At 39.3% G+C, this 12,305-nt stretch overlaps 1 protein-coding gene across 1 annotated transcript; it reads left to right on the plus strand.

The window, feature by feature from the left end:
* Window positions 1-4,425: 4,425 nt before the first annotated feature.
* slc22a3 (solute carrier family 22 member 3) lies at window positions 4,426-10,175 on the plus strand. The gene is made up of 11 exons (XM_075447862.1): window positions 4,426-5,287; window positions 5,453-5,556; window positions 5,653-5,807; window positions 7,004-7,172; window positions 7,253-7,370; window positions 7,481-7,584; window positions 7,707-7,921; window positions 8,023-8,131; window positions 9,166-9,278; window positions 9,407-9,506; window positions 9,810-10,175. The coding sequence occupies exons 1-11, from the start codon at window positions 4,889-4,891 to the stop codon at window positions 9,874-9,876; spliced, it is 1,653 nt and encodes a 550-aa protein (XP_075303977.1). The 5' UTR covers window positions 4,426-4,888; the 3' UTR covers window positions 9,877-10,175.
* Window positions 10,176-12,305: the final 2,130 nt, after the last annotated feature.

A 12,305-nucleotide genomic window follows, 5' to 3' on the forward strand; every position in this document is an offset into this window, starting at 1 on the left:
GGACTTTGGAACGAGCTCTCCTGGTTATGCGTGTCTAAGTTGGTGTTATGTTGTGCCACGTGCTTTAGGTTCATGATTAATTCAGAGTGAATTATTTATTTTGATTCACAGTGCAGTCAGTGCAAGCCTGCAGTTTACAGTTCAGCCTAATCAGAGACTTTAAGCTACAGAGCACTCAGTGGAAAGACTTCAGTCATGGTCCTGCTGTGGCTGCCAGTTTATCACTTTTCAGAGAGCGTGTAACCAAATTATCGATGGAGGTTTATTTAGTTAAATGCATGCAGTCAGCTGAGACCATACTGTTTAAACTTTTTGAATAAATGTCAATAGATTCCAACTGATGAAATGCCCACTGTTTTTTGACATTACTCCACAGTTTTGCAGCGGCCCCTGGATGCGCACTCAGTACAAGTGGTGGTTGTTTCATTTGGTTGTCAGGAGGGAGCTTCCCACTGGCTGCAGGACATTGACTGCCAGTACAACATGCTGTTAGACCCTGATAGAAAGGTCTGGAGTGTACAACAGGCTGCAGAATGCACATTTCATTCTCAATTAAGTTGATGAAAAAACTGTGCAGGGTTTTTGTAGATATACGCTGCATTTGGCCTGGGAACGTCTGTGAAGAAAGTGTTAAACTTCAGCAACATGCTGCTCTATGCTGAATATGTAGCAGACAATATGGAGTTTCCACGAGAACTTCCTACAATTCAAGACGACATGTTTCAGGTTAGATTTCACAGTATATTGTGTCCGTGCAGGGTATATAAAGTCCCACTTCTCTTGCCATTTCCTAATGTAACAGTAATGCTGTAGAATATGTAGTGAATGTGTAAGGATGTGTAGTTACAAGACAGTAAAGCAAAATATTCATAAGGTAATAATCTTATCTGAAACAGCCCCATCCTCTAAAAAGCTGGTATACTGTGTAAAATGTGAATAAAAACAGAATGCCATCATTTGCAATTCTCATAAACTAAAATTTTATTCAATGTAGGACATAGAAAATGTATCAAATGTTGAGAGTGAGACAATTCCCATCAATATTAGCTCATCTTGAATTTAATATCAGCAACATGCATTAATAAATGTGGCACAGGGTTATGTTTACCAATGTGTAGCATCCCCTCTTCTTTTAACTGCAGTCTGTAAACACCACGGAACTGAGGACACCAGTAGTTGGACCTTTGGGAGAGGAATTTTGTCCATTCTCGTCTGATATAGGATTCTAGCTTCTTTGTCATATTTTCCTTTTCCAGATGCACCAAATGTTTTCTTTGGGTTATAGGTCTGGACCGCAAGCAGGTCAGTCCATCACCTGGAGTCTTCTACTATGAAGCCATGCTGTTGGAATAGATGCCGTAGTTTACCATTGTCTTTCTGAAATATGCAAGGCCTTTCCTAGCGAAGATGTCATCTTGATTGGAGCATATGTTGCTCTAAAAGTGTATATAACTTTCAGCATTGATGGTGCCTTTAAGTTGTCAATTCCAAAGGCACTAATGCTCGCCATATCATCTGAGATGCAAGCTTTTGAACTCACTATTGATTACAAGCTTTGCTCTTTAGTGTCGAGGATGCAGCATCCATAATTTCTAAAGAGAATTAAAAAAAAAAAAAAAAGAAGAAGCTTAATCTGACCACAGAAGAGTTTTCCACTTGGCTTCAGTCCATTTTAAATCAGTTTTGGTTCAGAAAAGACTACAGCATTTCTTGATCATGTTCACATACGGCTTCTTCTCTGCCTGGTAGAGCTTGGACCTGGACTTGTGGATGGCACAGTGAAATGTGTACACAATAATTTCTGGAAGTGTTCCTGCGCCCCGTGCACTGATTTCCATGCCTTTTTTTAAGTCAGTGAAGCCTGAAAGCCCGAAGATCACAGGCCGCTCATATTGATTTTTGGCCATGTCCCTGAAGCACAGAGATTTCTCCAGATTGTCTGCATCCTCTGATATGATGTACTGTAGATAATGGAATATTCCAGTTCTTTCTAATTTTATGTTGAGGAACATTATTCTGAAATTGCTCCACAATCTGTAAACAGTTTTTTGTAGATTGCTGAACCTCTGCTCATCTTTACTTCTTAGAGGCTCGACCTCTCTAAGGTGCTCTTTGTATGCCCAGTTATGTTATCCGTTGACAAATAATCTAATTAGTTGCAACAAGTTGACAATTTGACTACTCGATAAAAATCAAGGAGCAGGTGTGGCAAGCAGTAACTGAAAACCTGCCATGAAACATGAACAGGAAGTAAATACAACAGAACACACAAAGAGGAAGTCTCTGCAAAATAAAACAGGAAGAAAGACGAACTACAATACAAACCAAGCTCTGAGAGGTAGAAAAGCAAGGACCCAAGACTAACCCAACAGGAACAGAAGAAAAAAACAAATAATAAAAGAACAAAAAATCCAACCTGACCTTAACAAAGCCAAACAAAGAAATCTGAACAACTGAGTACACCAAACCACACACAGTTCATGACAGTTATGTTCATTTGTGAAAATAAATTTGGATTCTAAGATTTACACAGAATTCCAACTTTTTGTTTAAAGTGGTTTTGTGCTGATAATCCCCATTTATACAAATATGAATGGTTTATGAACCATACACAAAAAATTCTAAGCGGTAATATGGAAATCATCTAGTTTTGTTTTGTACTAATATTGAAATGCTTTACATATTCTCTCTCAGTAAAAAGCGTGATGAAGATTGTCTCCGCTGTTGTTTCTTTTGATCCAGCTGGGAGGCGACTTCCTTTTGGACGAACATGGGACGGTGCTGTTCTCTCACTCCTGCCAGAGTCCATTAGACCGACCCTCAGTGGAAGACATTTTGTCTGCCCAGTGAAACTCCTTCATCCACAGCAGAGATGAACCAAAACGAAACAGAAACATGTCAAATCAGCTCATTAGATTCATGCACTGAGTTAAGCTTGACTCCTCAGCCAAGCTGCAAAATGGTAAATGTGTGAGCAAATGTTTTTAGTTAGCTGGATTACGGATATGAAAATGATGTAAATGCTCCATCTTTTTGCAGTTTGAGATCATTTATCTACACCAAATAAACTGCTACTCTTAACTGAGTCTTACGTGTGTATCACATATGATGAAAAATATGACACCTAACTATGAAACCTCCTCTGTTTAAATGACACTGACAGTTTTGAGACAGGTGTTAATATCACTCTATCCATTTAGAGCAGCATTCATTTATCAAAATCATTGCTTTCAAAAATACCCTTAAAATCTTTACTGCAATAATATCTCATCAGATGTAGTGCAGAGACTAAGGCTGTAACATGCAGTTACCCTTTTGGTTCATTAGCATGGAATTATTTTTCTGAGTTATTTCCCAGAAGGTAAGACGATGATGTCTTCAAACATCTTGTTTTGCCCAGCCAACAGTCTCACAGCAATATATTTAATTTACAGAGGACTCAATATCTCAAAACTGTTGCTACATAGTGTGACTCACCGACTTTCCCCATGATACTGCTTTAAAAGAAGGAGAAGATTTGACAAAACAGCAACCAAAAAATAACCGTCTTGGTGCAGGCAGTTCAAGGAGAATTCACAACTCAACACAATAACACAAAAATAAATGATTCAGAGACAAAGAGTAAAAAGTAAAATAGTTAACCGCAAAGCTCATCGATAATTTGTTGCTGTTGCTAGAATGGAAGGTGGATAAACAATATAAAACAATATTTATATCAAAACAATATAAAAAAGGATATTGTTGGTTATATGCAGGTAGATGGCATGATATCACTGGTGATTTTTTATTTAGCTTCTGGAAACATAAAAACTCAGTAACCTGAGGTCCGTTTCACAAAGCAGGTTCAACAAACTCCGAGTCTATTCCTGAACTCTGAGTTGATCTACTCTGAGATAGAAGGCAGAAGTTTTTCACCAACCTCGAATTGGAAATCTTAATGTGCTCATACGGCGAGTTTCAACACGTTTTTAGAATTAAGTGCAACACCGCTGTAGCAACAAAAGTGTAAGTTTAAATGTAGTCCTTTGTAATCACAATAATATTACAGGGGAAAACTGCTTGAATGGTAGCCCATTCATTTATTTCATTTAGGTGCAATCCCGCGGGGGAGAAGCGCACTTGGCAGCAGTTTAAGATGAAATATAAAAACATTGTTCAAACAGGTGAGACCTCGGCATGGAGGTACCTCATTTTGATCATGTTTTACACTGTAAAGTAAATATTAAGTGGCTATTTGACTGTGCAGTTATTTTAGGTTCGGAGTTTGTTACTACGGCAACTGACCGAGAGGTTAAGTTACCTCTCTTTGTGAAACAGGCTAGTTAGCCCTCTTTCTCGGGGTTGAGTTACCTCCCTTTGTGAAACGGAAAACTCAGAGTTTCCCTCATTTCAGGGTTAATAAACTCAGAGTTTTCACTAAACCTGCTTCGTGAAACGGACCTCTGGACTGCAGTGTGTCTTGCCTCTCTGAAAGGCTCTGTCTTCGGTCAATGTTAATGTTTTGTTAGATATGCGATGACACAAACTGAGGTACAGATCCTGATAAAATGTATGAATGGATATCTGGAGGTCAGGCAATAAAGTTAATCTGTTCCTTTGACTGAAAAAAGGGCGGCGTTAAGACTGAAGGAGCAAACTGGCCCTCTGCAGCCTCTTAGACTCGCCCCCAGGCACCAAATCGTTGATCAAGAGGCGCTTTTAATGATTTGATATGCTTGCTCAATCCTCAAAACGATGACCTGTAAACCCAAGAGTGAGAATAAAGAGGGACTTTGATCATTCGTTGGAGCTCTTGTCTCTTTAAAAATATGACTCTTCCTAGACACTGTCAGTGTGCTGCAGCTTGAACAGACCCTACGTCTTCTACCACTCTTGATTATCAACAGAGATGGAAAATGTAGACAGACTCATCCAGCATGTAGGAGAATTTGGGCCTTTCCAGAAAAGGATTGTCACACTTGGATCTTTGCCTTTGATCCTTTTTGCGTTTGTGCTCGTTGGAGTTGTTTTCTTGGGGTACACTTCTGATCACTGGTGTTGGAGTCCTGGATCTGAGAGCCTCCAGAAAGAATGTGGCTGGACAGAGGTCAGGGTACGAGAAGTGACCGTTCCCCACTCTGAAGAGTCAGGATCCTACAGCCACTGTGAGAGATTTGCAGTGGACTGGAATAAAAGCCGGAGTAAATGTGATGAACTTGAGTGGCAACTTTCTTCTAATGCAACCCAGACAGAGCCCTGTGAGGGCAGATGGATGTTTGATACAAGCCGCAGCACTACTGTTACCGAGGTGGGTACATTTGGTGGTTTTTTTTCATGTTTTTATTTCCTTAACAACAAAATTAGCTCTATAAGTTTGGCGCAGCTATCTCTCTAAATCCAATCTCTACAAATGGTTCTCTGTTATCAACCACATCTGTGCTGCTACTTTTAAGTAGAATTTCCTCTCCCCTAGTTTTCCTTGGTCTGTGAGAAATCCTGGCTTGCTGACCTGAATCAGGTTTCCCTGGCATGCGGATTTTTTGTCGGAGCTTTTGTCACTGGCTATCTGGCAGACAGGTTTGTTATGCACCATTAAATACCAACTATTTTCCCCATGTAATTTCAACTGAAGTGAATAATCTGATGAATAAGTACTCTTCATTCTTTTCACAGGTTTGGTAGAAAGCCATGTTTCATTGCCTCAATGCTTGGTCTGGGAATTTCAGGTGTCGGAGTCATGCTGTCACCATGGTACTCGCTGCTGCTTTTCCTCCGCTTTTCACAGGGTTTTTTTGGAAAGGGAGCATGGACGGCTAACTACGTACTAGGTATGTTCAAATGCAAGAGCAAATACAGTGTCAAGAAGAATGCTACTTTTCAAAGTTATCTTGATGTAAAAACAAATATTTCTCAGAGTTAGGCCTGGGATCCATAGCAGAGATTTAAAACTCCAAGAAAAGGAAATCTCAGAAAACCTTTTTCTAAATGGAGCTTAATAGAGAAAATAATATATGACCAAAAGTTCATAACTTATAAACGACAACTCACAAAATACCCAATCTGCTATATTTTGGGTCAGTTCATCTATCTGTTTAATTAATTAAATGAAGACAAAACTGAGATCATTCTGTTTGGTAGCAAAGAGAAGAGGGTCAGTGTTGGTAAATATCTTGAGACTCGGGACCTTACAATCACTGACCAAGTTCATAACCTCGGAGTGTTGATAGACTCAGATCTGACTTTCAGCAGCCACATCAAAGCTGTCACCAAGGCAGCTTTTTACCATCTCAGAAACATCAACAGAATTAAAGGTTTCCTCTCCCAAAAAGACCAGGAGAAACTCATCCATGCATTCATCTCCAGTAGACTCAATTACTGTAATGCTCTTTTAACTGGACTTCCCAAAAAGAGCATTAAACATCTGCAGCTCATCCAGAACGCTGCTGCTAGAGTTTTAACCCGAACACATCGCACCAGTTTTAAAATCTTTACTCTGGCTTCCAGTCAGTCACAGAATAGATTTTAAAAGCCTACTGATGGTTTACAAATCCCAGAACGGTTTAGGCCCAAAATACATCTGTGATATGTTCAGAGAATATAAACCCAGCAGAGCACTTAGATCCAAGGACTCAGGTCAGCTGGTCCAGTCCAGAGTCCAGACTAAACATGGAGAAGCAGCATTTAGCTGTTATGCTGCAAACAAGTGGAACAAACTGCCAGTGGAGATTAAACTTTCACCAAATGTAGACCTTTTTAAATCAAGGTTAAAAACATTTCTGTTCTCATGTGTCTTTGCATGAAATCTGCACGCTATCTTTTAACTTATCTAGACTGTTGCTTGTTTTTAAATTCATTTAAATTATTTTAATTGTTTCTCTTTATATGTATTTTAATGCTTCTTCTACTCCCTGCTGCAATGCTTTTATTTTATGCAAAGCACTTTGAATTGTTTGTACATGAAATATGCTATACAAATAAATTTGATTTGATTTGATCTGTCAGCTTAAACTCTTATCATTCACAGTGATTGAATTCTTCGGAGCAGACAACAGGAAGTTTGTGTCCATGGTGTTTCGAACTCTTTACTCAACGGGTATGGTCATTCTGCCTGCTCTGGCTTACTTTATATCTTCTTGGAGGACTTTACAGCTGGCCATGAGTCTTCCTTGCTTCCTGTTTGTCTCATACTACTGGTACAAATCTAATGTCATCAAAAAACGTATTACCAAAGACAGATTTTGAAATACTAGTTACCAGAGTTTTTCTGTTAAAGGATGGTCCCCGAATCTCCACGATGGCTCTTTTCACAAAAGAGAACAACGGAGGCCATGAAAGTTGCTGAGAACATTGCAGAATGTAACGGCAGATGTTTGCCACATGATCTGCCAGAGGTATGACCGTATGGAGAAGTGGAGAAATGGCGTATCCCGATTAACTTGAAAACTATTTGCAAATGCAAAATCTAGCAATCAAAGTTATTGCTTGATATAATGTTTTTCAGATAATTCTTTCAGAGGAAAAGAAGGTACTGCAGCCCATGTCATTTAAGGATTTGTTTAGGACACCAGCCATTAGAAGAAACACGATAATTCTAATTTATGCCTGGTGAGTCAGTTTAATAAATGTTTTTTGTGATTTTATTTTAAGACCACGGATTATCAAACCGATCCTTGGATGTGGTGGTCATTTAGAAAAAGAAATTTTACGCAGTGTTCCTTTAAACACAGGTTTACAAGCACTGTTGTGTTTCAAGGCCTGGTCCTGCGGCTGGGAATCGCAGGTAACAATCTCTTTTTGGATTTCTTTATCTCCGCTGTGGTGGAGCTGCCCGCCGGGCTCATCTTCTATCTGATGGTGGACAGAGTGGGCCGACGCTCCCTCATGGCCATCACCAACTTCACCGGAGGAGTTGCCTGCCTCGTTGTCCCTCTCGTGTCCGCTGGTAAATGCACCTCAATAACTGCAGGGGCTGCTATTTATTTCTGGGTTTAATGATGATTCTTTTATGTGGACCTTGTTTCCATTCTTCTGTCTTTCTTGCAGATTTTTCCTGGTTGAAAAGGTCGATTGCAATCATTGGGAGGCTCGCTGTCGCCATTGATTTTGAGACTGTGAACTTTGCAAACACAGAGATGTATCCAACACCTCTGAGGTGTGAGCAATGCAGTGTTGATGCACAAAGGTGTTTTTCTGTGTGCTGTCAAAGATGACAAGTTGTGCTGGAGTGCTGACTGAAATCGAAGCACATACTGACACCTCGGATTATTTGTTTCACAAACCATCTGGGAAGTCAATTCCAAGTAGAAATGAAGCATTGTCAAACAGTCCAAAAAGTTACCAATTATCATCTTTTTTTCCCAAGCTCTTTTCTTAACCTTGTTGGAAAAACAACCATGGGGTTAAGGTGAGACAGTAGGAGAAACTCTTAAAAAAATTAGGAAAAGGCAACTGCTTTACATTGAGACCACATTTACTCTAAGCTTTAATGTGGGTCTGCAGCACTGAAACTAAAGCTGTTCAATGAATATTGTACAACATTTTGCTTTAGATATTTTGTCTAATGCAATCCTATCACATTGTTTTCAATTTTCTCACATCTATTAGTATAATAAGACATATTACTTTATTATCAAGGTCTGTTAATGAAATGGCACAGAAGTGACATATATGATTTTCACAGACGGTTCATTTTCAGCCTCCTGTTGTCATATTTATAGTGTTTCTTATGTTAAAGAAGATAATAAAGGAATGGCTGGAGCAGTTTTCCTCAGTTTTGTATACAATATAGAATCTGAACAGCTCTTGTCATGGCTTTTGCTTAGATACTTCCGGGTAATTCTTTTCAGTTGGGAACCGTCCTCAGCAGAAAATTTGACTATGAGATAAAAAGTAATTCCTAAAAAACACGGCTCACTCAATTTTCCTCCTGTGGATGTCCAAAGCAATATTTCTTGTTCTTTTCTTTTTCTTTAGGACAATCTTTTCTTCTCTTCTGGCAGTGGCAGTAAAGGCTACGAGCCTATACTACAAAATAACTCGGTTCTCTCACTGGAAACAACTCATTTAGAAACATTTCTTTTTGCCATTTCTTTAAAAGGTCTCTTCAGATTTGTGTCAATAGTGCTATTGTAGAAGGACTACATTGACACTTCAGTGTAATTCACTTTTTTACCTAATTTCTTACAGAAATTTGGGTGTGTCAGTATGTTCATCAGCCAGTGATATTGGAGCAATTGTAGCCCCATTCCTTCTCTACAGACTTGCCAGTATCTGGCAGGAGCTGCCTCTTATTCTTTACGGTAAAAATGTCCTTCAACTTGCCACCATTTACTTGGAATGACACTCTCGAACCACTGAGAAAATGACAGTATATCACTTTATATATCTTTTCCCTTTCAGTATCAAACTTATTTCTCCTATCTTTAAGGTGTGATGTCGGTTCTGTACAGTGCACTGGTGACACTGTTGCCTGAGATGAACGGTGTTGCCCTGCCAGAGACTGTAGAAGATGTAGAGAATCTGAGAAGGTAAATTTGTTTTATAGGATCATACATACCCAGAGCAACTGATAATGTGTGCTGTAACAAGCTGCCAATATTACAAGGAACCAGTGCCAAGTAATAGAGAAAACAAAAGTAACTTAGTATCACACAACAATGTTTGAGGATAATTAAAGACAGACAGATGCATGAAACTGAAAAATGCAACCATGACAATACTGAAAGAAAGAGGAAGATGGCTGGAAAGTAACATGTGATGTGTTCTGCCTGTAAATGCAGATTTAGTGATTTGCTTAACGTCCATTTCTGTTTATTTGTGTGTTCTGAAAGGGTGACCGGTAATTCAACGGATACAGAAAGAAACAACTTGATTTGTTCAAAAAGACTGAAGCCTTGAAAAGCCTGGCCATTGCAAAACAATACACATGACGTCCTACAGTAGTCTGTATTTTAGTTTTACCACCCGTAAAAGTACTGTAAGAAGAGCTGCAGTTTTATTTTGATGTGTTCAAAGGTGTGAACTTGAGAGCTCTGTGAGGAGATCAATATCTCCAACCTCACACCTTAAGAGGGCTAATTTTCAAAATTGAAAACTATGTCTCATCTAGCTTGACGGCTTAACGTTATGTTGACGCTTACAAAAAGGTTATAGTTTCAGAGGTCTGTTAAGTTTTCAACCTCTTGCAAGTTTTTGTCTTTTGCGTGGCAGATCTCGAATGTGATTTCCACAAATCCCCACAAGTAGATTTCTAATTGTCAATAAAATTCTATGAAAAAAGTCTTGACACTTTGTCTTCCATAATGTTCCTCTCCGAACCCATGTTCCAGATTTTGGTTTGAGTAATATTTACTCATCATGTAATGTAAAGGCAATAAATACGTTTAATAATTCATTTTAAAAAAACAACAACAAAAACAAAACAAAAAACTCTCCCGTCATTCCGCAAACCTTTAAGATCATTTCAAGGTCGTGGTATTAGCGGAGAGCAAAAACACAGATTACTGACGCAGATGTTTCCTGAAACTTTACCCAGACATTCACATGCCAGAGAGGAGTTATAATCCCTCCCAATGATTCCTGGGTTTGCTGTACCTGTAAACCTCCAAAGTGAGACACTCAGCAGGCACCGTTATTGTTGCCCAAACCACAATGAAACCACTAGATCCTCTTGGTGTGGGGGAGCAGGTGAGCTCCTCCCACGTCTCTGAAATTCTCACCAAATTTCAGAGGGCAAGCCCATCCTCCCTGCAGAGAAGACATATTTCAGTTGATTGTATTTGTGATTGTGTCCATTCAGCCTTCCCCCAAATTTCAACGCCTCAAGTTGAGTTTTGGGATGACAGATGGGCAGAGCTTTGCTTCGTGGCTCAGCTCCTTCTTCCCGTGTGAGGTAGGGTTCAGCAAATGCGTCACTGCAAAAGCTGTAGCCGAATTACAGTCCCTCCCAGAGCCCCTCTTTACTATAATTTGTGAACAGAAGCCCAGGATACTGTAATTCAGCCACCTGGGATGGATGCCCGCTTAAGGGCTTCAAAATTGAGAGTGCTAATCCACATTCAATAATGTCAGAAGGACAACATCATTAGCACAGAGCAGAGATAGAACCCCTTAATCCCCGAGCCATTCTTTACCTTCCACACACCAATGTTTGAAATCCTGTCTGTGAAAATCACAACTGGAGAAAATTACTATTGACTACATGAATTTGAAGTATGTGTTGATCGAAGAAGCAGATTTCTCTTTTCTTGACTTCATGGCAATTGGATCCGTAAGGGAAATTTATCTCTAAATTTCAATTTCCACATTAGTTCCACCATATGCTTTTATTTTTTCTTCTGCTTGTCTCAAGTTAATATTTAGTTGTACAAAAGCAGTTTTTTCCCCCCAATTAGATACATCTGACCTCAATGATGAAACCACCACAAAGATTTGCTTTCAAAGCTCACATGATGTGTAGAAAAAACAGTCTTGGTCTGAAATCTTGGTCATGCCAGTCAGTTTTATACTCTATAAAGTTCAAATAAATCATGAAAAATGCTGAGAGGCTTTAGCCTTCAGTCTGTTTCTCAGATGGATCATAATGGCAAAAACTGTAATGTTTCTTTTACTAATAGAAGATCTTTTCCACATATTCCAACATCCAGACAACAATACCCTTGCTTGTTCACCTTTATGCTATACTGTATATCTAATCAAGGGTTGTTTTTGTCAAGGCTTTTGTTCCATTGTAGGTTTATTCCGAAAGCTTCGGAGCAGCCAACAAAAGCTGCCCCATATACATAGTGCGGAATGAATGGGAATACATGTAAATTGTGCTGAAAATTACTGGTATGCATGAGAAGTTGGATGCCTTCAAGCGTAAATATCCTTGTTGCTGTGAAAAGGAGGATGAATATCTATAATGGCGACTGTGAAAATGTGCCAGAAACTGCTGCCCTCTATTAGCATCACACAGTATCGTTTAAGGCATTGTCATAAAGCATAAAATTGAGCATTGTCAAATTGTACAGTTTTGCTCATGGACATTATGAAAAAAATACATAGAAATTAACCAAACGGGCCCGAAAGGTTCTTTTGTCTGTGTCAGATTTACGATTAGATTTCCTGTTTGCTTCATTCAACACAGCTCCACTGACCTGTTAAATTAGGGTAGAGGGTCATGGGGGGCTCGCAGAGGGGACGAGGGTGTAGGCATAAATTGGGCAATTATTTCTAAGAACTCATCACAGTGGACAGCGAGTTTATAACGAACGGGGAATAGATCTGGAAGGTTCTGAACAGATGAAACACCCACAACAGATGAGAACTTTTCTGTGGATTTTTCT

Source organism: Odontesthes bonariensis, chromosome 17 (assembly GCF_027942865.1).
Source record: "Odontesthes bonariensis isolate fOdoBon6 chromosome 17, fOdoBon6.hap1, whole genome shotgun sequence".
NCBI classification, from domain to species: domain Eukaryota; kingdom Metazoa; phylum Chordata; class Actinopteri; order Atheriniformes; family Atherinopsidae; genus Odontesthes; species Odontesthes bonariensis.